This window comes from Nicotiana tabacum, chromosome 6 (assembly GCF_000715075.1).
Source record: "Nicotiana tabacum cultivar K326 chromosome 6, ASM71507v2, whole genome shotgun sequence".
Classification (NCBI taxonomy): Eukaryota; Viridiplantae; Streptophyta; class Magnoliopsida; order Solanales; family Solanaceae; genus Nicotiana; species Nicotiana tabacum.
Genome location: NC_134085.1, coordinates 5,317,199 through 5,343,545, shown reverse-complemented (window position 1 = coordinate 5,343,545; position 26,347 = coordinate 5,317,199). Strand labels below are relative to the sequence as shown.

The 26,347-nt window shown below is 36.5% G+C and overlaps 1 protein-coding gene across 1 annotated transcript; it reads left to right on the top strand.

The window, feature by feature from the left end:
* Nucleotides 1-337: 337 nt before the first annotated feature.
* Nucleotides 338-4,951, top strand: LOC107806179 (uncharacterized). The gene is made up of 2 exons (XM_075254362.1): nucleotides 338-486; nucleotides 2,283-4,951. Exon 2 carries the CDS (start codon nucleotides 2,285-2,287, stop codon nucleotides 2,990-2,992), a length of 708 nt encoding a protein of 235 aa, XP_075110463.1. The 5' UTR covers nucleotides 338-486; nucleotides 2,283-2,284; the 3' UTR covers nucleotides 2,993-4,951.
* The last annotated feature ends 21,396 nt before the right edge of the window (nucleotides 4,952-26,347 follow it).

Below are 26,347 nucleotides of genomic sequence, written 5' to 3'. Positions count from 1 at the left end.
CATTAAACAAGTAGCAATAGTTGAATCTGCTAGGGAAGATTGTAACACTCCTCAAATTTATAATAGTTTCAAGATACACTAATTATAGAATTAAATTATTATTATTATTATTATTTTTCTTGTTAATAGTGAATATATATATATATATATATATATATATATATATATATATATATATACACACACACACACTCATAAATAATTGGATATACAATTAGGAAAATATTATTATTTATTAAAGGTGGGTATCATTAATTATTAGTTACAAAAAAGAAAAAGGGAAAAGGGCCTAAAAAAAACCCATAAAATGGGCACTTAAAGACAAAGGCTCTTGAAGCCTTAACCAAAAAACTTCCATCGTGAAAAGCAGAAAGCAGAGGCCACGAAAAAAAAACAGAACACTAAGTTCTGTTCGCTCACGAAACCGAGCACGCAGGCAACGAAAAATACTAGGGTTCTTCACAACTCACTTATTCTTGAACTCAGGTATGTAAAATCCCTTATTGTCAATTACCCTACAGTAGTAATAGGTAAGAATTGAATAGCTAAATCCCTTCTTCCTCTATATCATCAATAAATTTCATAATTAGGTGTAGTACTTTAAAATTGATCAAAATACACCAGTTGTTGTAGAATCGATTGTTTGACTGGTGTCAATTGGACTGGGGTCTACGTATTGGCTCAAGGAGTTTTGAGGTGAGTTGATATAACCCTTTACTAAAGTGGTTTAACTCACAAAAGCACGCATACAAGGTGTTTGATGAATTGCTTAAAAGAGTTTATCTTTATTTAATTAGAGCGAGTGAGTCCCCATTAATGTAGAATTTGTTCTAGCAAAAGTTTAGATGATCTATTACGCTATATGTGCTTAAAATTTCAGATTTTTGTGTTGTTCTTATATGCTATTTTCATGTTGAAATTATGAAGAAGAGAATCTTTGAAAATATTTTTATATGTTTATTTCATTCTTATGCTATGCTTTACATTTAAGGACACCAATATGAGCATGTACATAATGTTCCAAAAAAGTAAAGATTTAGACTTGAAAAGTCACAAGAAGAAGTTTTAGAAAGAAAAGATTTTTGGGGAGTATCCTTTATTCTGAGAAGGGGTCATCGTCCAGGCCGAGGGTCCTGACCAAGGCGTTGACTTCCTGAAACTACTTGTGCCAAATTAGGGAGCATACGAGCCGAGGGTCTCGTTGCTGAGAATTTACTTAGCCATGCTAAGGTATGATACATGAGCGCTGAGAACCATGAAGCGAGTGGCACCTCGTGGATTGGGCCTATTCGATCAGGTTGGGATCGAACCCGTGCCGATCACACAGTGACTAAGACAGAATTAAGTCAGGATAGTTGGAACTCCCAAAGTATAAAGTGAAGTATTTTTTTTTCAAAGAAAGAAAAAGGAAAAGAATTTCTTTTAGAATATTCATAAATTGCTATTATGCAATTATTTTAGAATTATTCTTATAAGCTTTATGTTTTACATGCATTTAGAACCTTTGCTTGTAACGTATATGTTATTAAAGTTTCTCCCCCTGTTGTTGAGACTCACTGAGTACAGTGGATGGTACTGACGTTCTCTTTTGGGAACCTACGTTGGTCTGCGGTACAACATAGGAACTGGATTTGCAGGCGAGCAGGTTACGAGTTAGGATTTCCTTCCCTTCCAGTGATATTGGTGAGCTCCGCTTTTGTTCGTGGAGTATTCTTAGAGTCATTTTCATTTAGCTATTTCTTTGTTTATTTAGAGACCTGGCCAGGAAATCTCATGTCCTGAGCAGTGCGTCAGTTTATCAGTAGACGCTTCATAGACATAGTCAATGGATTAAGATTTAGATGTTTTTTTTTATTATAATAACTTAGCATAAATTTGGTAGTTAGTACGTATAAAGTTTTGGAGTTGATTTATTTAAATATTTACATTAATCAAAAGTATTTGGTTGGAGTATTAACTTGTTTCATATAAAGTTTGAAGTTATAATAGATTTGATCAGCAGAGATGGTTCGCTCGGTCAGGTTTAGTGATCGAGTGCCGGTCCCGGCTTGTTTAGAAAATGGGTCGTGACAAACTTGGTATCAGAGCCTCAGGTTTATGGAGTCCTAGGGGTCTATGAAGCCGTGTTAGTAGAGTCTTGTTTATGTGTATGAAGCGCACCATACTTATAAACAGGAGGCTACAAGCATTTAGGAAAAATCTTTTTTTTCATACTTTAGATCGTGTAGTAGAGCCTACCTCTAAGAAATTATCTAATGTATTCTTTTCTCCAAAACTCGCAGAAATGGCTCGTACTCGCAACTCTGACACCGACACTCTGGATGCTGCTCAAGAAACTATTGCTACTATTGTGGCTCAAGGCATAACTAAAAAGGCTCGAACTCAGAAAAGGAAGGGTAAATCCACAAGGGGGGTTCAAGTACCCCAGGTTGAACATGAAGAAGGGGTGGAGCATGATGAGCAAGTACCTCAGGATCCAATGCCAACCCCAACAGCAGCTCCGACTCAAACAACTATATCCCCAGAGGTGGGTCAGATGTTCAATGCAGTCAACAGTGCTATGGAGATGCTTAAGGCCTTTATGGCCAACCAGAACGAGAAAAGAGATAAGATTCCACCTCAAACAAATAGGCAGAACAATTCTGAGCCCTCAAGAGTGAATGAATTTCTGAAGTTGAGTCCTCAAGTGTTCCATGGTTCTATAGTTGATGAAGATCTAATGTTATGGATGGAGGGTGTTAAGAAAGCCCTCCGAGTGATGAAAGTATTTGATGACAAAGCTGTGGAGCTGGCTGCTTACCAGCTTAGAGATGTGGCTGGCGCTTGGTTTGAGATGTGGGAAAAAGAGAGAGATGAAGATGATGGTCCACCTACTTGGGAAGAATTTGAAGAGGCCTTCATGGCTAACTTTATCCCAGAAGAGGATATAGCAGCTAAGGCTACAGAGTTCGAACAGCTCACGCAAGGGAATAAAAGTGTGCAAGAGTACTAGATGGAATTCATAAGGTTAGCTAAGCATGCTCCTCACATGGTTAAGACAGAAAAAGCAAAGATTCGCAGGTTTGTTGGCGGTTTGGTTTACCACATTAAGGATACGACATCAGCTGCAGCGGTAGGAATGATAGCTTTCTCATCTGTTGTGGGGTTTGCCAAGCACTTAGAAAAAGACAGACAACAAAGGAGAGAAGAGAAAGAGCATAACAAGAAATCCCGGACAACGGGCAGGTTTAATGGTACATCCAGCGGAGGCGGAAGGAATTCCTCTAATAAGGAGTCATTAGCACCAGCTCAGTTCAGTCATCAGTCAGGTGGTGGGTCTTCCTTCAGACGTACTCAGAGTAATGGAAATCAGTCTCGCCAGAATCAGAATTTTAGGACATCATCCTCACATAGCCAGAGTCATGCTGAGCAACATTCACACCAGCAAAGTATTTGTGGAACATGTAAGCGGCCACATTCAGGTCAGTACAAGCTCGGGTTTCATGGTTGCTACCATTGTGGAGACATTGGTCATATAAAGGCCAACTGCCCAAAGTTGCAACGTAAGTTCAGTGGTGGATCAACTCGTCCTTCTAGTTCCTCAGCTACTGCAGTTGCACCACCTCAGGCTCGTGGTTCTCATAATCAGTCCGGGCATGGAGCAGGCAGAGGTGCAGACCGAGTTACTCAGGGAGGGGGACAACCCCGTTTATTTGCTACACTTGATCGTCAGAGTGCAGAGGCATCTGCAGAAGTTATTACAGGTATACTTTTAGTCTGCTCACATAATGCTTATGCCATAATGGATCCAGGTTCAACATTTTCATATGTGACTCCATACTTTGCAATTAACCTCAGACTAGAACCTGAACAACTTAGTGAGTCATTCCTAGTATCTACTCCAGTTGGCGAGTCAGTGAAAGTCACCATAGTCTATAGAGGCTGTATAGTTTCAGTCCAAGGTCGCAACACCAAAGCTGATCTCATAGAGTTAGAAATGGTGGATTTTGATGTGATCATGGGTATGGATTGGTTGTCTTCCTGCTATGCCATGTTAGATTGTCATGCCAAGATAGTCAGGTTCTAATTTCCAAATGAAGAAGTTTTAGAGTGAAAGGGTAATTCAGCATCGCTTGTAGGTAAGTTTATTTCTTATCTTAAGGCACAACGAATGATCGGTAAGGGGTGTCTCTCCTATTTGGCTCACATTATTAATCCAGAATCAGAACCACCAGCTCTACAGTCAGTGCCAATTGTTTAGATTCAGAAAGCCTCTCTGGCCGCGGTTCTGCCACGATCGCGGTAGAACCGCGGCAGGCCGCGTATTTTCTGAAAAGGCACCTTTCCAGACACCTCTTCTGATATTTGCCTATAAATTCTGAGGCAAGGCTGCATCTTCTTGACATGAAAAAAACTCCAGAACTTCTTTCTTTCTGAATATACTGCATTCTAATTCGCAGTCTCTCTCTCTCAAATTCGTAAGTGTGATTTTGCTCCGTTCTTTGAGTTCGCTGGTATCCTGCAGTTTGTATTGCCACTGTTGCAGGAAGGTTTATTCCGTTTTATCCTGGGAGGATTTAATCCATTACCTTGGCAACGTGTGAGGGGGTTAAAATTCCTTAAGGACACACAAGAAAAATTGTGGACTCGGAATATTTCTGATTCTTTATTATTTTATACATTTCTTTATTCTTCTAACAGTTTTCTAATTTTTGTTTTAACACAGTTACGCACACAGGAAATGGGCACGTTTTCTATTTTAAGTTTTAATGATTTCTATGACAGTAACAAAGTAATCTCCAATTAGGAAACAAATGGCTATCATACAGATGATGAGTATGTTACACTAACATACTTGGATGCCAAATTCCATGTACACGACTAAACGACTGGGCTATCATACGGTTTTGAAACATTTCGGTTTGTTATTTTTAGTATTCGATTTCTTAAAATGTTATATCAATACCAAACAATGAAGATCTTAGTCCCACTCACTACGACAAGACAACACAGAAAAACAAGCTTCAAAGTCAAAACTACGTAAGACAATAGTGAAAGAATTTTCAGTGCAAGCCAAAAGAGTACTATCCTGACTGAGATAAGATTCAAATTAAATAATCAAACTCTCACAATCACAAAATCTCATTTCATTCTCTTAAAACAAGCACATGCTGATTTGAACATGAGACTTGCATCAAGTTCCAGTATTCGTCGCTCAATAAACGGTACAAGCAGTAATATGCTTGATAAGAGCATGAAAAAGAAAGTACGCAGTTACTATCTCCACTGTAAAGACTTCTCTTTAGCTTCTAGCTTTCATGTATAAATCATACACCTCGGGCATCTTCTCCCAGGAGGTGTTACCCTTGCATTATTTCTATTATTTTGATGTTATGTCTCCCGAAAAATAGAAAATCAAAAGAAAAAATTTGAGAAATAAGCAGTGAAATAGGATGGTACATGGAGAAGTTTAACCTCTGATGTGGTATTAATGCCCTTAAACTAATGCCACCCAATGTAGCATTGCTGCAAAATTTTGGGATTGAATGGTTATTTAAGGAAGGGTAATGATTTCTGATTTTATGGAGGAATTTAAGAGTATGAAATATTAGAAAGAAAATGAAACAAGAAGATAACAGAAAGAAAAAAATGTGTATTTTGGCTACAACTTTTTATATATTATATTTTGTTAAACATTTAAATATATAACTTTTATTTTTAACATCAGATTACTTTTATGAAGAGATGTGTGAGAGAGAGGGGGGGATGAGAGGGAAATATAATTAAGATTATATAAAAATTGATTTTTGACTTTTTTATGTAGTACAAAATATAATATACACTACTAGAATTCGGCCAAAAAGCGACCAAATATTGGCGACCAAATTTGGTCTGTTAAGAAAAGCGACCAAAGTTGGTCGCCAAACTACCGAAAACAATAAAAAAAAATTGAAATAATTTAGCGACCAAAGTTGGTCGCTATTTGAACGCAAATTTAGTCAAACTGTTGACTGGACTGGTCAGACTTGCTTGGTCAAAGATACACTGAGTTTAGCGACCAATGTTGGTCGCAAAAGTGGGACCCACACAAATTTTTTTAATAATTTTATTATTATTTTATAAAACTTATAAAATATAAATATATATAATTTAAAACTTGCGACCAAAGTTGGTCGCTAACTGAAGGATAAGAAGATAGCGACCAACTTTGGTCGCTAAAGTGGGACCCAGTTATAATATTTTAATAAATATATATTTATGTAAAAAAATTATAAAATATAAATAAATATAATTCAAAATTTAGCGACCAAAGTTGGTCGCCAATGTGGGACCCAGTTCTAACGTTTAACAATTTTTATTATTAATTTAAATATTATATAAAATATAAATAAATCTGATTAAATTTTAGTGACCAAATTTGGTCTCTAATTTAAATTCATGTACATTTAGTGACCAACTTTGGTCGCTAAATTAAATTCATTTAAAGTTAGCGACCAAAGTAGGTCTCTATATGGTCAAATTTAAAAATCACTTTTGTGTTACTATGTAAATAATATAAATGTAAGTCGTTAATAATTTTGTAATACAAGGGATGAATAGTACTACGAAGCGGGCGTGTGTGTCTTATATACAATATATGTACTTACGCTATACTATGCACTAAGTATAAGTGTATGAGATAATACCGTATCGAATATAGCTTATATATATAATATATGTACTTACGCTATACTATACACTAAGTATAAGTATATGAGGTAATACCGTATTGAATACAGCTTATATATATAATATATATACTTACGCTATACTATGCACTAACTATAAGTGTATTAGGTAATACCGTATCGAATACAACTTATATATATATACTTACGCTATACTATGCACTAAGTATAAGTGTATGAGGTAATACCGTATCGAATACAGCTTATATATATACAATATATATACTTACGCTATATTATACACTAAGTATAAGTGTACTAGGTAATACCGTATCGAATACAGCTTATATATATATAATATATGTACTTACGCTATACTATGCACTAAGTATAAGTGTATGAGGTAATACCGTATCGAATATAGCTTATATATATAATATATGTACTCACGCTATACTATGCACTAAGTATAAGTGTATTAGGTAATAGTGTATCGAATACAGCTTATATATATATATATATATATATATATATATATATATATATATATATATATATATATATATATATATTTTATTATTTTTTTTATTTTTTTTTTGAAATAGCGACCAACTTTGGTCGCTATTTTGGTCAAACGGTCAGAATATAGCGACCAAAGTTGGTCGCTATTTCTAAAAATTCAAAACTGTTTTACCCACCAAAATAGCGACCAACATTGGTCGTTATTTTAATTACATAACTCTCAAAACCGGGATCCCTTCCCATTCTTTCTAAAAAATTCCCAAACTCTCTCTTTTCTCTCTCACACTCAAACCCCACCCCCCTTCCAACTCCCACCACCAGGCCCCACCCACGCCACCAACGACCACCGCTCAGCTGCCGTCGTCGCCGTCGCCTCTGCCGTTGTTGCGTCTCTCCTTCTCCACCTCCTAAAAATTCAAGGTTAGAATTACAAACCTAGGGTTTCAATTAGTGTTTCAATTGTTTATTGTTTCAACCTAGAATTAGTGTTTCAATTGATTATTTAATATTGTATTTTATAGAAACCTAGGGTTTAGATTGTATTTATCATTATTTAACATTTTATAGAAATCTAGGGTTTAGGGTATGGGTTGAATATTTAGGCTAGGCTTTATTGAGTATTTCTCCTTCAATATTTTAGTAAGCAATAGATACTAGTTTAACGTCAAAGATTTGATTCATAGGTAGATATATATTAGGGTATAAATTGAACTTTTAGTTTAATCTTGATTAGTTTATAGGTAGATATTTAATATAGACACATGATAGTATATTTGGATTTTCTCTTAAAGTTCAAGACAATGTTAATGTTTAAGGCCTTAAGCGAATCGTTGCGTGGCTCTTGTTTGAGTACAACGAGTCGCCCACTTTTAGGATATAAATTGAACTTTTAGTTTAAGTTTAAACTCGTAGGATACGAATATAACTTATAGTTTTTAGGTTTTGTTCTTGTGAATTGAACTTGTAGGATATAAATTGAACCTTTTAGGATACGAGTTGAATTTTTAGGATATGAATTGAACCTTTTAGGTATGAGTTGAACCTTTAGGATATAAATTGAACTTAAACTCGTAGGATATGAATATAACTTTTAGGATATAAATTGAAGCTTTTATGTATGAGTTGAACCGTTAGGATATGACTTGAACTTTTGTGGATATAAATTGAACCTTTTAGGATATGAGTTGAATTTTTAGGATATGAATTGAACCTTTTAGGTATGAGTTGAAGCTTTTAGGATATAAATTGAACTTTTAGTTTAAGTTTAAACTCGTGGGATATGAATATAACTTTTAGGATATAAATTGAAGCTTTTATGTATGAGTTGAACCTTTAGGATATGACTTGAACTTTTGTGGATATGAATTGAAGCTTTTATGTATGAGTTGAACCTTTAGGATATAAATTGAACCTTTTAGGTATGAGTTGAACCTTTAGGATATGAATTGAAATTTTGGTTTATGTTTTGGAATTTTAGATTGCGGGAGGATTTTGTAGAAGAGGTTGATGACGTTATTAGACATGCAATGGAACTTCCACCAAGAATAACTAAGATAAAGTACCTGGCAGAATGTGCCTTTAATTGTTATTCTCATTAGCGACAATGATGATGAGAAGGCAATGACATGTGTTTCAAATAGTGATTGTGTAGGTAGGAATTTAGTATTTCCTAAGTAGATAAAAGAAGAGCTTATAGAGGAATTATGTACTTCATTTTTCATAAGGAAAAGAAGTATGATTGAGAGTGACAAGGTTGATGAAGACGGATGGTTTTCCATTGGTCGTCGCAGTTCCCATAAAATGGGGATCATAAGACTCTATGATGACAGAGATTATAGGAAGTTTTGTACTCAACTTTCTTTCGAGTCTGATCCGTACAAGCTTAATGTGATATTGGTTCGGATTCAGATAATGATTTGACCGACAAAAGTATGGAAATGCTCTTAAAAAGAATTAAAGGTAAAATATTTTTCAGCTTCCTTCTCGACCAAGAAAAACGTTTTACCTTTAATTCTTTTTAAGAGCATTTCCATACTTTTGTCGGTCAAATTATTGTCTGAATCTGAAGAAATATCATCCAATATCACATTAAGCTTGTACGGATCAGACTTAGAAGAAAGTTGAGCACAAAACTTCCTATAATCTTTGTCATCATAAAGTCTTATGATCCACGTTTTATGGGAACTACAACGACTAACGGAAAACCATTTGTCTTCATCAACCTTGTCACTCTCAATCAAACTTCTTTTCCTCATGGAAAATGAAGTACAGAATTCCTCTATAACCTCATTTATCTACTTAGGAAATGTTAAATCCTACCTACACCATTACTTTTTTGAAACACATGTCGTTGCCTTCTTATTATCATTGTAGCTAATGAGATAAACAATTGATCAAAGACACACTCCGTCATGTACCGTATCCAAGTTATTCTCTGTATCAAAGTTCATCTCGAGTAATAGTACCACGAGGATAATCACCAAAGCCACCAGACAACTTTATGATGCCAATGAAGCAAGATGAGCTATTCAATGAAACTCGTATTGTAAAGAAGAAGAAAGAGACTGATTCAGAAAGGAAGGTCGAGCCTCGACTACATACATGTAAGTTTTTTACTTTTCATTAAATATTTTGATTTTCTTTTATATAAATTTTGAAATACTAATTCAATATAATTTTTCATATAGGTTCAATTTACTTCACATCTGACGTGGGAGAATTCATATGCAGTCAACCACCTAATGAACCGAGCGAGGCAATCCAACTTGCAGACGAGGATGATGAAAGAATACCCCTTCAGTACTTTATATACTATTGTGTTAGTTCTATTGTGTTAGAACTAATTTACATTGTGTTAGTTCTATTGTATTAGAACTAATTTACATACCAATTTACTATTGTGTTAGTTCTCTTTAATTTGAATGGGCTTGTAATAAGCGTTAACTTAGTTTTGTTAGCTTAATGTGTTAGTTTTATTGAACTTTATTCTTTGCTACTTTTAATTGCTTTTTATTGTTGTTGTTGTTGGCATAAAATGCCTATTTAGGAAATTGATATGGCTCGCAGGTGGTGTAGCTGCAAAAACAGGCAGTTTCCGCCAAAATAATACACAGAAAAGCGACCAAAGTTGGTCTCTATTTGGTCGCTTTTCATGTTAAAAAAATAATTTTCTGGAGAATAGCGACCAACTTTGGTCGCTATTTACCCAGATTTCTACAAAAAGCGACCAAACTTGGTCGCTATTTCATTAAAAAAAATAAAATTTCTGGTGACATAGCGACCAAAGTTGGTCGCTAATATTTAAAAAATAAATTAAATCCATGTATTTAGGGACCAAAGTTGGTCGCTAGTTTAATAAAATAAATAAATAATTGAATACAAAAGCGACCAAAATTGGTCTCTAGTTTCCAGATTTTAAAATATAGTATTTGGTTTAGAGACCAAAGTTGGTCGCTTTTTAGTGATTAATAATAAATAAATAAATAATGTATTTTTTATTTAGAGACCAACTTTGGTCGCCAAATTTATATTATTAAATTAATAAAGCGACCAAAGTTGGTTTCTATAGTCAATATCCGGAAAAATGGGTCCATTTAGCTTAGAGACCAAAGTTGGTCGCTAATTAGTGTCACACCTCCTTTTTGCGCGCCCGCCCCGAAGGGTTAAATGCGCAAGGGAGTTTTTCCAATTTAAGTGACAATATTCGAAATGGGATCATTTATTTAATTCAGAGTCGCCACTTGGGAAAGGTTTGGCTTTTGGTGTCCCAAGTCACCGGTTTATCTTGAATCCCAAATCGAGGAAATTTTCGACTTTTCCAAATGAAGTCTGCGAACCAAAAATTCTAAGTAAGGAATTTTGTTGACCCGAGGGAAGGTGTTAGGCACCCTCGAATCCCGTGGTTTTAGCACGGTCGCTTAAATTGTTATAATAACTAAATATCTGATTTAAATACATGTTGTGACTTATGTGCTTCTATTAAGTTTAAACCGCTTTTATTATTATCATTTATTTTTATAGAATTGCAACGTCGTGAAAATGCATCTCGAACCACGTCACAATCAATGCACCCATAGTTGTTAACACATTTCGACTCCGTTGAGATTTGAATTTGGGTCACATAAATGCGCACCCGAATTTAAGAATGTAATTTAATTAAGTCGCGCCTAAAGAGCCTAACGTGTTATTATCTTTGGGGAAGGCAATGAAATTCACTAAACGGCATGTCCCAAATTCTACGTACTTATTATGGTTAGTTATTGAGGGCCCCGCAATTTACATTTTTATTTGGCGAGGCTCATCTCACTATTTTAAAAGCATATCGTAAAGTGACTGCATTTCTATTACGCTTGTCTCGAACAATAACGGGAAAAGGTACGTGCTAATTTACTTACATGCTTTTTAACTAAATCCGGATTCTTATCAATTTCTGATTAACTATTTACAAAGTGAAGAAACGTTATACCTCACGAAAAATGCTTTAATTTGACAAAGAAATTACATAAGAGATTGACGAAATACAACACTTAATCCAAACAAACATCCTTAAGTTAGAATTTAAATTAACTTGCTTAAACAGGATTAGTAGAATTCCTTATTAAAGGATGTTACTGATGATGTTCAAAACTCGTCCTATAAACTGCCTAAGGAAGTTGAAACTTGGGGATTTAAAAATTGTATTATATTTGGCTAGATTTAACAGCCATTTGCCCTTACCTATTCAAAGCATGTTAAAAGTGAGTTTGAATTTAATAATCGTATTAAATAGTTGCACATTCCATGAATTATATTCACATCCTGTATACTACTAAATAAGTCAAATGTCGCGGTTTCAGATCAGCATAAGCTTCAATTAAGTACAGATTTACTAATGTATCCTCTATTGGACTAACAGACTAAAATTTGCACAGCCTAACAACATTTATAAAAATTTGTAAGTAAAGCAACAGATGATTATAATTCCTTCAGATCTTTCGATTCAAACTTTCATTGCGACATCAGTTACATCAGACAGATTCGAAATGTGTACCTGGAAGTGTTTGCAGTTGAAGAAGAAGAGAAGTCAGCAGAGTAACACTAGGAGCAACACCAAACAGCAACATGTAACAGCAGGTAGCAAACAAGGCAGTGAAAATAGAAACCCCAGATAGACCAAACTTCAGGAAATAAACCAATGCGAACCAACCAGTGAAACTCAGTTTAAATTTGGAAGGATCAGAATCGATTGAATCTAGTAGAAGAACGAATGAAATCCAGACAACACTGTGAAGAAACAGTTCCTGATTTTTTCTATATCTTTTCTCTCTTGTATCTGTGTCTGTATATTCTCTTTTGTGATCTCTCTATCTCTCTATGTATCTCTTTTGAATAATCCAAAGAAAACCAGTCTAAATTTTCAGTCCAGAAATCTCTCTGTCTTTTCAGTTCTTCTATCTATTCTGAAAATCCCAGCCCCCAGTCCAGTCTGAGTTCCCTATGTGTGTTTGTGTGTGTGTATCTCTCAATGTGTATCCCCTTCTTTTTTAATATATCCTCCCCCTCAAATGGAAGTTCTCCCTCTCTTATAAGCCTAAAACTCAGCCCTTTAACAGCCTGTTCATCAATCAGAAAACCCCTCCCATGTGATGTCTTCTTTTCAGTTTCCACTTACTATTTAAATAAAAACACACCCCCATGATATTCCCTGGCAGACTTACCTTTTAAGTAAGGTTTATTATTTCTGAACTAAAGCAGAATATGGGCAGCAGAATATAATCTGACAGCATATGCTGTCAAACTATTTTAAACTTAACAAAGGCCTTTATGCAGAACACATGTTGGGCACAAGTGCACATGCCCTCCAATTCAGACTGTAACTAAACAAAAACATTCCTTTTACATTTCTGATTCAAATTAACAACTATAAGTAACTAAACTCAGTTCCTAATTGATTCAGGTAATGCTTAACAGAAGCAGGTCAATTTGTTATTGTTCAGACAGCTGAAACTAATTGACGACATATGTCGACTCGACCATACTAATCATAACATGTACAATCGAAACCATGATCAGAAATCTAACAGTATTAACAAAGGGGTTCAGATTGCAATGTCGAAACACAGACGACCTTGGGGACTGATTAATCGAGCAGTTTCAAATTCCATTGACTATACAGTTTACCCACACACACATTACCAGTAAATGAAAGAAAGATTCAATCAAAACAGAGATGGACAGAAACAGTTGATAAAAATTTTAAGGACACAAATTAAACAAACAACTGGACACACAAACAGACATTCAAATACAACAGACAGAACGAACTGAAAAAGAAAAACAAAAATTACCTCGAAACTTGAAAAAATCAGACAACCTTGTCTTGGATTCAAACAGATCTTTCTTGGGGTTGAACGGACTTTAATAGAAGTGTTTCTCAAATGAGAAACACTTCGATTAGGGTCCATTAGACCCTAATCACTTGGCTCAAATAGACACGGATCAGTCACGAGGAAACCTAGGGTTCTTAGAGGGCAGATTTGGGTTTTGGGTTTCCTTGGTTAGATTCGGACCAAACCAAGCATGGTTTGGTCACGAGGGAGGTTCGGGGACTGTCTGGTACGAATCTAGGGCAGATCGGTGTAGATCGAGTTTTGACTCGAATCTTCAAATGAATATTCGAGAAGGTGGGATGGGATTCGAGCTGAACGGTTGGTGGATTCATGTTCACGGTGTCAAGGTGGTCCTAGGGTGTTAAGGTGAAGGCCACCGGCGTTCATGCCGCCGAAATTAATGGTGAAGGAAAAAGAGGGCGGCTAGGGTTTCAAAAGGGTCTGTGGTGAGGACGATGGAAGGTAGGGGGTGTTTGGATGGGGCGTGGGGTATGATTGTAGGCTTATATAGTTAGTGGACGAATGGATCCTGGCCGTCGGATGAGACACGATGAAGGGCCAGGATCCTTCAGCTAATGGGAAACGGTGTCGTTTCAAGTGCAAAGGGTTGGGGTCGGTCTGGGGTTGAACGGGTCGGGTTTGTTCGTGGGTATGGGAAATGTGATCTTGGCCGTTGATCAATCTGAGATCAACGGCCCAGATCAAAACGGTGTCGTTTGGAACGCCCTCTGAGGCCAGCTGGTCTGGACCGGGTTCACATGGGGTTTTGGGTTGGGTTGTTTGGGCCAATTTGTTTAAAATTGGACTGGCCCAAGTCCGAAAACTCTTTCTTCTTTTTTTTTTATTATTTTTTCTTTTGAATTTCTTAAATTAATTTGCCAAATAATACCATATAAAACCATAAACAACAATTTACATACAATTAATATTTAATTATACTAACATCACTTAATGACAAAAATAAAATGAAATATGCACACATTTTTTTATTTATATATATTTTTTGAATAAAATAAACACGGACGAGATTACAGATAACTAACAAATATGCCACATAAAATCCAAAACTTGTACAGCAGGACCATTTGTTATTTTTTTATTTCTTTTGGAGCGATTGTCGCGTAAAACAAAAATCATGTGCTCACAATTAGCGACCAACTTTGGTCCCTAAATAAAAGGGACCATCAATATAGCTACCAGGCACTTTTGGTCGCATTTTGGTCGCTATTTAGCCGTTGGTCGCTTTTTGCGGTCTCTTTTTCCCAGAATTCTAGTAGTGATAAAAAAAATTCATTAAGAGATAAATTGACTTAATTAGTAAGAGCAGAAAGGAGAATTGACTTAGATTATTTAAGGAAGGATATCGACTTTTTATTGCATTGGAGGGATTGAATGGTATAATATGAGAAAAAAGGAAGAAGTAATAAAAAAGGTAACCACGGTGAAAAAATAAATAGAAGCTGAGGAAAGGTGGGAACGGAAAATAATGTTAGAAAGAATTAAAATAAATAGTATAAGGAAAAGAGGTAGGATGAAATTATCAAAATGAAAAACGATAAAAAAAAACAAAAAAAAAAAAAAGATTAAAACCAAAGGATAGATTATCAACAAGAAAAATGACAAAAAGGGAAACGAGAATTCAAAAATGCCATCGGATGAAAAAAAAAAATCAAAATGTTAAGGTAATGAGAAGTATTAAATGATAAACTATTTTTGCTTTGCTTTTTTTTTTTTGTTTTTCGAGAATTAGAACTATTTTTTTTCTTTTTAAAAAGGTAAGGAAAAGTAAAATTAAATAAATATTGATTTACTAAATTCTTAAATTTTGAAAATAGAAGTATTTAACTTAAACGTATCAATTAGAAATTTTAAGAAAACAATTGAGATGGAGGTAAAAAAAATTAAGTATCTACTACCGGCAACTCTTTTAATATTTCGGTATTAGAAAAATTATCATGTCGTTAATTTAACCGCGCGAAGTGCGGATATATTTACTAGTGATGTCATAAAAGCGTTGTAAACACGTGATTTTTGCCCTATATGAGAATTACTCCCAAAAAATTCAAAAATAAAATAATTTTTCTTGGTGTGCAATTTTTGTGATATTTTGTGTAACTATTTGTATGTTTGTTTATGCATGTTTATTTGTTAAATTAATAAAAAATACAAAATATGTCGCATTTTGCATGTAGGATTTAATTCTACAATTGTTAGTAATTAAATTTGTTTACAAAAATTAAAATAACAAAAATAGGCATCTTTTGCATTTTTAGCATTTAATGTCCAAATGAACAATTTTATGCTTAATTATTACTTAATTGTGCGTTAATTGTTATTGGAAGTTAATTTGCGCTTTTATAACTTAATTTAGTTCTTAAAAATAATTTAAGTACTTTTATAATTTAGTTTTAGAAAAATAAAAGAAGAAAAGAGAACAAAAATACAAAGAAAAATCGGATTGGGTCACTTCTTCAATTTCAAACCACAGGCCCAAATAATTGCCCAACTTTCCCCATGACCCGATCCACTTCAAACCGGGTCGACCCGGTCCGCTCCATTAACCCAACACCCCTTCTTCATTTTTTGTCCAAAAACAAAACAAAACCAAAAAAATAAAAAAATAAAAGGGGAATTATCACTATTAATAGTTTTATTTTTTGTTTTTTTTTATATATAAAAAATCCGAAAATATTTTTTTTTATTTTTTTTTTTATTTTTTTTTAAAAAATAATATATAATAATTTCGGAAATGATTTAAAAAAAATAAGAAAAAGGGAAGTATTGAATAAAAAAATATATATATATAAAAGTAAAAATAGGTGAAATTCTCTTTTTTTTAAAAAAAAAAGTAAAAGAATGTAGAAAATTTAAAAAAAATATATAAAAAGTTTTAAAAAAATTTAAAAGTAAAAGAAGGTTGGAATTAAAAAATAAATATAAAGGTATCTGAAAATTTAAAAAATTTAAAGTAATTGAAAGTAGCATTTTTAAAAGAAAAAGAAAAGATAGTGGTTTGTTTTTTAAAGAAAAGTTAAATAAAGTGAGATTCTCTTTTAAAAAAATAAAAAGTGGGATTTTAAATAAGATAAAGTAATTAAAGTTGGAATTTTAAAAATAAAAGTAAATAAAGGTGGGATTTCTTTTTCTAAAAAAATAAAAGCAATTTGTAAGTGGGATTTCTTTTAATTAAAATAATAAAAAAATAATAAAAAACAAATCTGAAAATTTCAAAAATTTTGCTGTAAATAGAAGAGAAAATTTAGGAAGAAGGGAGTGGAAAACAAAGAGGAAAAACTAGATAGAGAGAAGAAAAAAAGAGGGAGCGGAGTGAGAAGTATACACCCGATATACATTCTGGATACACTGAATATACAGGGGCAGAATTCATTTTGGAGAGTTTTGAAGTTGAAAAAGAATAGTTACTGCTTCATTGCCTCGCTTAAGATCTGAAATAGTCAGAACCTTCCTGCATTTTACTTCTTCTCTATACTTGGAGTCGTTTATAGTCTCCTGGGTTTTCTGCTATTCCTACTGTACTGGTTTGCGGTGTTGCTGAATCTGCTGTTGCTGTGTTATTACTGCTGCTGACTTCTCCTTCTTTTGTTCTTGTACTGCTGTTTCCAGGTACACATTTGTACAATCTCGGCTTGAAGCAAAAATGAAATATTAATCAGGCTTTGTTCCTGTTGAATTCCTCCTGTTTAGATTTGTGGTTGAATATAATTTTCTTTTCTTTGTATAAAAATGTAGTTGATTGATTAAATTAGTAACGATGTCACATATGTATAACTTCTTCATCTAATAATGTTAGTTTAAATTAATCAAAGAATAGTTAATCTGTTTTGATATTATGGTGTGTCAATCTCACGTTTTAGTATTATTGAATAATAGAATATAGAATGAAAGCAGTTTTTCTTTGTACAAACTCGGTCGCAATTTTCCATTCGCATTAGCCGTAAACTAATAATTAATAAGTTACGTTTTTAGCATGTAATTAATTAAGAGATTTTCTTTTATTTTAGAGACGAACTTAATAGGAAAATATAGTCACTGTAGGTTTATCCTTTTAAATAAAAATGAGACGAGCCTCGACAAACAAAAATGCACAAGCTGCGGGGCCCTCTAAATGTATATATTAAAATACTTAGAATTCGGGACAGGCCGTTTAGCGAATTTTACGGCCTTCCCAAAATAACAATACGCTAGTTGCTTTAGGCGCACCTTTAATAATTTAACCTTCTTAAACACGGGTGCACATTGATGTGACCCAAATCCAAATCTCAGTAGAGTCAAAATGTGTCGACGACCACGGGTACATTGATTGTAACGCGGTTCGGGATATATTTTCACAACGTTGCAATTCCTTGTAGAAAATAATAATAACAATTATGAAAGCGGTAAAAAGTTAAAATTTGCACATAAGTTCATAATTGTATAAAATCAGATAATCAAGCCGAATATAACAGTTAAGCGACCGTGCTAGAACCACGGAATTCGGGAATGCCTAACACCTTCTCCCGGGTTAACAGAATTCCTTATCCGGATTTCTGGTACGCAGACTGTAATATGGAGTCATTCTTTTCCTCGATTCGGGATTAAAATTGGTGACTTGGGACACCCTAAAACTCCCAAGTGGCGACTCTGAAATAAACAAACCAATCCCGTTTCGATTGTCCTTTAATTGGAAAAAACTCCCTTGTACCCACGCGGGTACGGAAAAAGGAGGTGTGACAGCTCTGGCGACTCTGCTGGGGACGTGGCCCAGAACCACTGGTTCAAGGTTAGAAAATCGAGCTTAGATAAATTGTTATATTTTGCTTTATCTGATTTTTACATGTTTGAGCCTAATGTGCTAAATGCTGCTTTTACCGCTTTGATATTACGTGAACTGTATATAAACTATGCCGAAACCCATATCCTCTCTAAGTCTTCTAAATCATGAAGAAGGGTGTACTTCGTACGACTTCTTTTCTGTGTAGTGTCAAATCCCAATTTAGAACGAGGTTTCGATAAGTCGCAAAGCCGGTGAAGCTTCTGTATTTACGGACTGCCGCCTCCTCCTCGGCTCGAGCTGTCCGCTCGGGTAAGCCAGGTCTAGAACAAACACCCAGATTCTGAACCTAGTATAACAAAGCCACATGCCGGATCCCTAGTAGGAACGTTTGTTTGCATCACGTGCATCTGACTTTGGAGGCTCAACATAGGGGTTGGGTCTGTCTAGGACAGGTGCACCAAAAATGAAAATGACCATCCTGATGCATCTTACTTGTTACTACTTGCGCATTAATTTGATTCGGACTTGTGTGTTGACTGACTTGTGAATATCAGGAATAATATTTCGAAATTGAAAAAAAAAAAATAGCAGTTAGAGAATTGATTGTTTATTTTTTGAAAAAAAAACAAATGCCCAAATACTGTCAAAACTCTGCCGAAATTTTGAGAAAATGAAAAAAACAAAAATGTCTTATTAGTTTGTTTTATTAAAAGCAAAGAAAAAAATAGAAGAAAAAAAAATCGTTGTTCTGTCTTGTTGTTCAAAAAAATATAGAAAAAAATAGTTTGTCTTGCCATGAAAATGAAAATAAAAAAGAATCTTATTTTTAAAAAAATGTTTTTATTTTTATTTATTTGTTTATGAAAATGTCAAAAAAATAAAAAAAATAAAAGAGTCGGGCGTTGAAAGCGGTTTCATTATTTGTTGCAAATATATATATATATATATATATATATATATATATATATATATATCCAAAAGTTTTTCTTTATTTCCAAAAAATATATATATATCTTTAAATGTTGCAAAAAATATTTGTCTTGCCAAAAAGTCTAGAAAAGTTTCTTTATACCCCCAATTTTCAAAACAAAAAAATCCAAAAATATTTTCCATTATTGACTTCTTTAGAAAGTCTTTTTAATTATTAAAAAACGATAAAAAATATATATAATAAAAAAAATCCAAAAATATTTTCCTTTTTCTTTTCCATTGAAAAGAAAATTCAAAATTCAAAAAATATTTTCGTAAGCATATCTTTCATTAAAAGTAAAATTCCAAAAATATTTTCTTTCTTCTTTATAAGTCTTTCCTTCAAAAAATAAAATTAAATAAAAGGGTTAGTTTATTTACTTTATTCGGGATTACCCGAACTACGCGGGTTTGATTCTCACCGGATGTGAGATACGTAGGCAACCCTCATCGGGTCCAACCCCCATTTTTGCTAAAATAACCAAAAACAAATAAATAATAATAAAAATAATATGTCATAAAGAAGTCAGGTGATGTTGTTTTGTCATAAATAGCCGAATGTTCCCGAAAGGGACGCCGGAAGGCTGACTTTGCATAAACAGCCACCTTTGGGTCATTTTAGGATTTTGATCCAGTTGACCCACTCAGCCTTAAAAATTTTCGTCCCCGAGATGTTGAAAGGCCGTGTTTGCAATATTGAGTTTGCTAATTTGAAAACGATAAAAAAGTCATGAATAAGTCAGGTGATGTTGTTTTGTCATAAATAGCCGACCGAAAGGAACGCCGGAAGGCTGACTTTGCATAAACAGCCACCTTTGGGTCATTTTAGGATTTTGATCCAGTTGACCCACTCAGCCTTAAAAATCTTCGTCCCCGAGACGTTGAAAGGCCGTGCTTGCAATATTGAGTTTTCTAATTTGAAAATCGATAAAAAGAGTCATAAATAAGTCAGGTGATGTTGTTTTGTCATAAATAGCCGAATGTTCCCTAAAGGGACGCCGAAAGGCTGACTTTGCATAAACAGCCACCTTTTGGGTCATGTTTAGGATTTTTTGTCCAGTGGACCCACACAGCCTTAGAAATCTTCGTCCCCGAGGTGCTGAAGGGCCGTGTTTGCAACACCAGTTTTTTTCGTAATTTTGAAAAGAAAAAAAAACAAAGAGTCAGCGGTCAGGTGAATACCGTTTGAATTTTGTCATAATAAGCCGAGCCAGCTTCGGCCGCGTCTTAAACCGTTCTCGCCGAAATAGCCTTAGAGTATCTTTCAGTTGTCGAAAGGTTATTTTTGTAAAAGAATGGACAAGTTTGTAAAGTGTCAAAATAATCCTCCCTAGCCTCAAAATTCATGTGAGATTTGGAAGGGGCAACATTTGCAAAAATAGTTGTTTGGTTGCATTTGACAAACGGGAAAAGGAAGCTGGCCGTTTGTTTTTGAGTTTGTAAATCTTTTTATTAGAATATGTTGGTTGTTTGATTTTCGAGTTCGTAGGTCATCTTCAAACCTTTTAAACTCAGTTTGTTTTAATATGAAAATTGAAAAAAAATGTTCATTATTGTTTATCTATTATTGGTCCGAACTACGCAAGGTCTGATTCATGCGGGGGCATGATACGTAGGCAATCTCCATAAGATTCGACCACAACAAAAAAAAAGAAAAAAAGAAAAAGAAAGTGAATAAATAAAAAAGGCACAAAGAATAAATAAAAAAGGGTGGAATGAAGGGTTTCACGCGGGAGGATGCACGCGGTAGAAAAAAAACATGTTAGAAATGGTTAACTGCCTAAGAAAATTGCGTTCCCCAACATGCAATTGCAATATCTGTTAAAACTTTAACGCTAACAAGTTTGTTGTTTGTCCAAATCCAAACAGTTAGTTGTTAAAGCGTACTGGCACCATACCATTATCAAACAAGATCAAAAGGGATTATACCAGAAAGCATGACTGGCTCAGAAAATAGTGTTGAGTCGGAAGGGGCGGCACATCAGATGCTGAAGGAGGCGATGGCCAATATAGAAAAAATGAGATTGGAAATGCATGAAATGCAGCTAGCCATGGCTAAGGCGCAAAAGGGGCCCGAACCACTCGTCACTCCTACTTCCCCACCGGGACACACACCGAAATACCCTTTACCCGGCCCTTCAACGAGCTTCCCCGTTGCCCAATACTACCAAGGGGATACTTCCTATAATCCCCAAGCTCCACCACCCAAACAAAACCCTCCTCCGCCAATCGTCCCCGTCGTCGGGGCACCTCCGCCAGCCACGTTGCAAAGATCCTCCAACGAGCCATTGTTTCAGGCTCACGATACGCAATACTATCCCCCTGAGCCCACATTCCATGCCCCCGAACCACATGCCTACAATCCACACTTGGAGGTACCGGCAGAGATTGAAAAGCCGGTTAAAGTCCCAGAACAAGAGGAGGTATTGAGGAAGTTCAAAAGCCTGGAGTAGTCCTTCAGGAACCTGCACGGATTGGGCAACCAGGTCAGTGTGGCCTACAAAGATCTATGCCCTTTCCCAGACGTCCAACTCCCGGCTGGGTTCAAGATGCCTAAGCTTGATTTATATGAAGGGCACGGTGACCCCATGGCACATTTGCGGGGTTTCTGTAGCAAAATGAGAGGGGCAGGCGGTAAAGATGAACTGCTAATAGCCTATTTTGGCCAAAGTCTGAGCGGATCGGCACTCGAATGGTATACCAGGCAGGATTCCAGCAGATGGTACACTTGGGATGATCTGGCGCAGGCTTTCGCAAGTCATTTCCAATACAGTCTCGAGATAGACCCTGACCGTCTCACATTGTTGAGGATCGGGAAGAAGCCCGGGGAAAGTTTTCGCGAGTTCGGGTTCTGCTGGAGAGAGCAAGCAGCCAGAGTTGATCCTCCCATGAGAGAGGGAGAAATGGTGGACTACTTCTTGCAGACACTGGATCCAACTTACTTTGGTCACTTGGTGACGACGGTTGGGAAATCCTTCAATGAAGTAGTAAAGATAGGGGTCATGATAGAGGAGGGTCTGAGGTCTGACAAAATCCTGAATTACTCAGCATTCAAGGCAACAACCCAGGCTATTCAGAGCGGCACGGGAGGTGCGCTGGGAAGAAAGAAGAAAGAAGAAATTGCCACGATTGAGGCAAGCAGTTGGTCCAGGTCTGGTAAACCATACTACAACCAACCCAGACCCCACAAGCCAAACTACCCATACAGCCCACCACAATACTACTATCCACCTCAAGAACCACACTTCTCCGTGCACCAAGCCTAAACATACACTCAGCCTCCGGTTCGCCCGCAATGGTACGCGCCGGCTCCCCATAACACACATACACCATCGCAAAACACCTATCCACCGCCAAGAGCTTACATGAACCCTCAAGGGGCAGGTTTCTGGGGAAATCAGGCTTTCAGAAATGAAATAATACAAAGAACATTCACTGAGTTGGGAGAAACCTATACTGCCGTGTTCCACAAATTAAGGCAGTTAGGCTTGTTGAGTCCTGTTGAGCCCAGATTGCCAAATCCCCTTCCCAAAAATATGGACCACTCGGTAAGCTGTGAGTATTGTTCGGGGGCTCCCGGACATGATACCGAGAAGTGTTGGAAGTTGAAACATGCAGTACAAAATCTTATTGACACCAACAAGATTGAGGTTCAGACACCAGAGGCGCCCAACATCAATCAGAACCCGTTGCCGGCACACCTTGAAACCCACATGATTGAGCTAGTGCACGAAGGAGGGGAGCTAAAGAAACCCTCACAAACAGTGATGATGATCCGTGTCGGTTCAAAAGAAATGTTAACCAGTGGAAAAGCGGTAGTATAGTTGGAAAGGTGGATGACAAGCCAGTTATGGTGTTGGAAAAGGGTCCAACGAGGCAGATGTGCAGTTTGTGGGGTTGAAAGCAAAAATCAACAATTGAACGGCTACTCCTCTTCCTATACGAAGGGAGTCTTGGTAGTGGGCTCTAATTTTCTTTTTTGTTGTCTGGATTATTCCAGGGTTGTAATCCAGATTTTTCTTGTGCTCTCCAAAGTGTGAAACCTTGCTATCCCGTATTTTAATAAAGTGAAAGTTTTTTTTCTCATTCCTTATTTTGTTTTAATTTTTCTTCTTATTTTTCTCTTCTGAACAGTTCTCTTTATACTGGTTCTAATGACATGGCATGCACGATGGATCTTCAACCTAGTCTAAAAAATCAATTTGATTTCGAACTTATAGTACAAGATTGTGATGATAAGTCGGAATACGATAAGGATGAAGCCTTCGAAGAAATTAACAGAGAGTTGAGCCAATTTGAAAAAAGAGCCCAACTGACACGGAAGCTGTCAATCTAGGGGATGCGGATGACATCAGGGAAGCTAAGATAAGCGTCCATATGGAACCAAACATCAGGGAAGAACTAATCAAAGCACTTACTGAATTCAAAACATTTTGCATGGTCATACGACGACATGCCGGGTTGAAGCACCAATTTAGTGGTTCAAAAATTGCCCACTGACCCAGCATTTCACCCCGTCAAGCAAAATTGAGGAAGTCCAAAACCGACGTAAGTGTGAAGATTAAGGAAGAAGTAACCAAACAGCTGAACGCTAAGGTTATTCGGGTCGCTCGATATCCTGATTGGTTGGCTAATATGGTGCAAGTGTAAAAAAAAAAAAAGAAATGGAAAATCCGGGTGTGTGTTGATTATTGCAATCTAAACAGAGCAAGCCCAATGACGCTTTGTGATCTAAAAATTATTTTTGAACTTTGGATACCCTTTCTCCTTTCAGCCATACACAAAAACCCCTATTGATATCCAAAAAGACCTCCCGATCAGTAACTGAGAAGTGCTAAGTCAATGCAAATGGAAGTCGGGAATAACACTCTGATCCCCAGCAAAGAAGAAGATCATAAGCTGGAAATGAATTGATAGCCGAAAGAATCCCCCAACAGAGAGAGTCATATCGGCAGCACTCCAATCCCCAGCTGAAAAATAAAATAAAATGAGAGAGTCTTATCGGTGAAAACCTTCACAGGCACCATAAGGCGACGGGAGTTGAGAGAAATGAGAGAGTCTTATTAGTGAAACCCCCTCGAAGGTCACTATGAGGCGACAAGACAAGATTGGCGGGAAGGATCCACATTTGGCAAAGAGTTGAGTGCATGTTTATCCCCAGCAACATGAGGCCGTCCGAAGGGTTGATTGATACAAATAGACTGGGTTGATTAATCCGGAATGCGTGACATGATCGTTGGGATCAGTTTTATCATTCAGATAAGTTCTTTTCTTTCCTTTTCCCCAACATTTTGTTCAGAAAGACTTCTTCTTTTTCTATTTTTGAAATTCTTCACTTTTTCATTTCTTGGTTTAAAGATTTTACCTCCCCAACAGTTTGTCTTTGAAAAGGATTTTCAGAGTTTACTACCAGTTGCCAAAATGATGCAAAGCAAAAGGCGAATACAATAGGCCAAAGATAAGGCGATAAAGTGAAAAGAAGTTGGTCGCAAACACAGAGTGGGGAAGGAAGAAAGGAAAATTCATCCCCAGCAAGTTTTGATAGCGTAATGAAGCACAGAGCGGGGAAGAGGGAAAGGGAAAAACCATCCCCAGCAGGAGTGGCACGACCACTCACCATGTGTTAAAACTAACAAATTTTCTTTGATTTGAAGCAGGAAAAGGAAATCTTGTTAATGGCGAAAAAACATGCCACAAGGAAAAGCACCAACACTGGGGCAGAAAATTTTCTGCCATTTGTCGAAAATTTTCTCGAAGGAACGAAGAAATCAATTCAAGTTTTAAGAGATAGCAAGACAACACGATTCTAAGAAAGACAGTCGGAGGTAAGACAATTCCAAGTTTTTGAAGATGGGTTCATCCGCCCTCGAATAGGATATTCTGGGTTCGTCCGCCCTCGAATAGGATATTCTGGGTTCGTCCGCCCTCGAATAGGATATTCTGGGTTCGTCCGCCCTCGAATAGGATATTCTGGGTTCGTCCGCCCTCGAATAGGATATTCTGGGTTCGTCCGCCCTCGAATAGGATATTCTGGGTTCGCCCGCCCTCGAATAGGATATTCTGGGTTCGTCCGCCCTCGAATAGGATATTTTGGGTTCGTCCGCCCTCGAATAGGATATTCTGGGTTCGTCCGCCCTCGAATAGGATATTCTGGGTTCGTCCGCCCTCGAATAGGATATTCTGGGTTCGTCCGCCCTCGAATAGGATATTCTGGGTTCGTCCGCCCTCGAATAGGATATTCTGGGTTCGTCCGCCCTCGAATAGGATATTCTGGGTTCGTCCGCCCTCGAATAGGATATTCTGGGTTCGTCCGCCCTCGAATAGGATATTCTGGGTTCGTCCGCCCTCGAATAGGATATTTTGGGTTCGTCCGCCCTCGAATAGGATATTTTGGGTTCGACCGCCCTCGAATAGGATATTTTGGGTTCGTCCGCCCTCGAATAGGATATTTTGGGTTCATCCGCCCTCGAATAGGATATTTTGGGTTCATCCGCCCTCGAATAGGATTTTATTTTCTAAATTGTTGTTGAAGCCAGGCGCCCACCTGTATAACGAGAGGAATACTTTTTGTCTGTCCATTTCATATTTTAGGCGCCCACCTGTATAACAAGGGAATACATTCCACGCCTTTACCAATAGGAGACGCATTTCCTCCTAAGTTCATTTTACCCATAGGAGATGCATTTCCTCCTAAGTTTACTTTTACCCATAGGAGACGCATTTCCTCCTAAGTTTAGTTTTACCCATAGGAGATGCATTTCCTCCTAAAGTTTAGTTTTACCCACAGGAGATGCATTTCCTCCTAAAGTTTATTTTATCATAGGAGAGATATTTCCTCCTAAGTTTAGTTTTACCCATAGGAGAGGCATTTCCTCCTAAGTTAGTATTGAAGTTGGGAGCCCGCCCATATAACAGAGGCATACATTTCTGTCCTTTCATTCTGTTCTAGGTCGCCCACCAGTAAAATGCGGGAATACTTTCTGTTCTAGGTCGCCCACCAGTAAAATGCGGGAATACATTCTGTTCTAGGTCGCCCACCAGTAAAATGCGGGAATACATTCATGTTC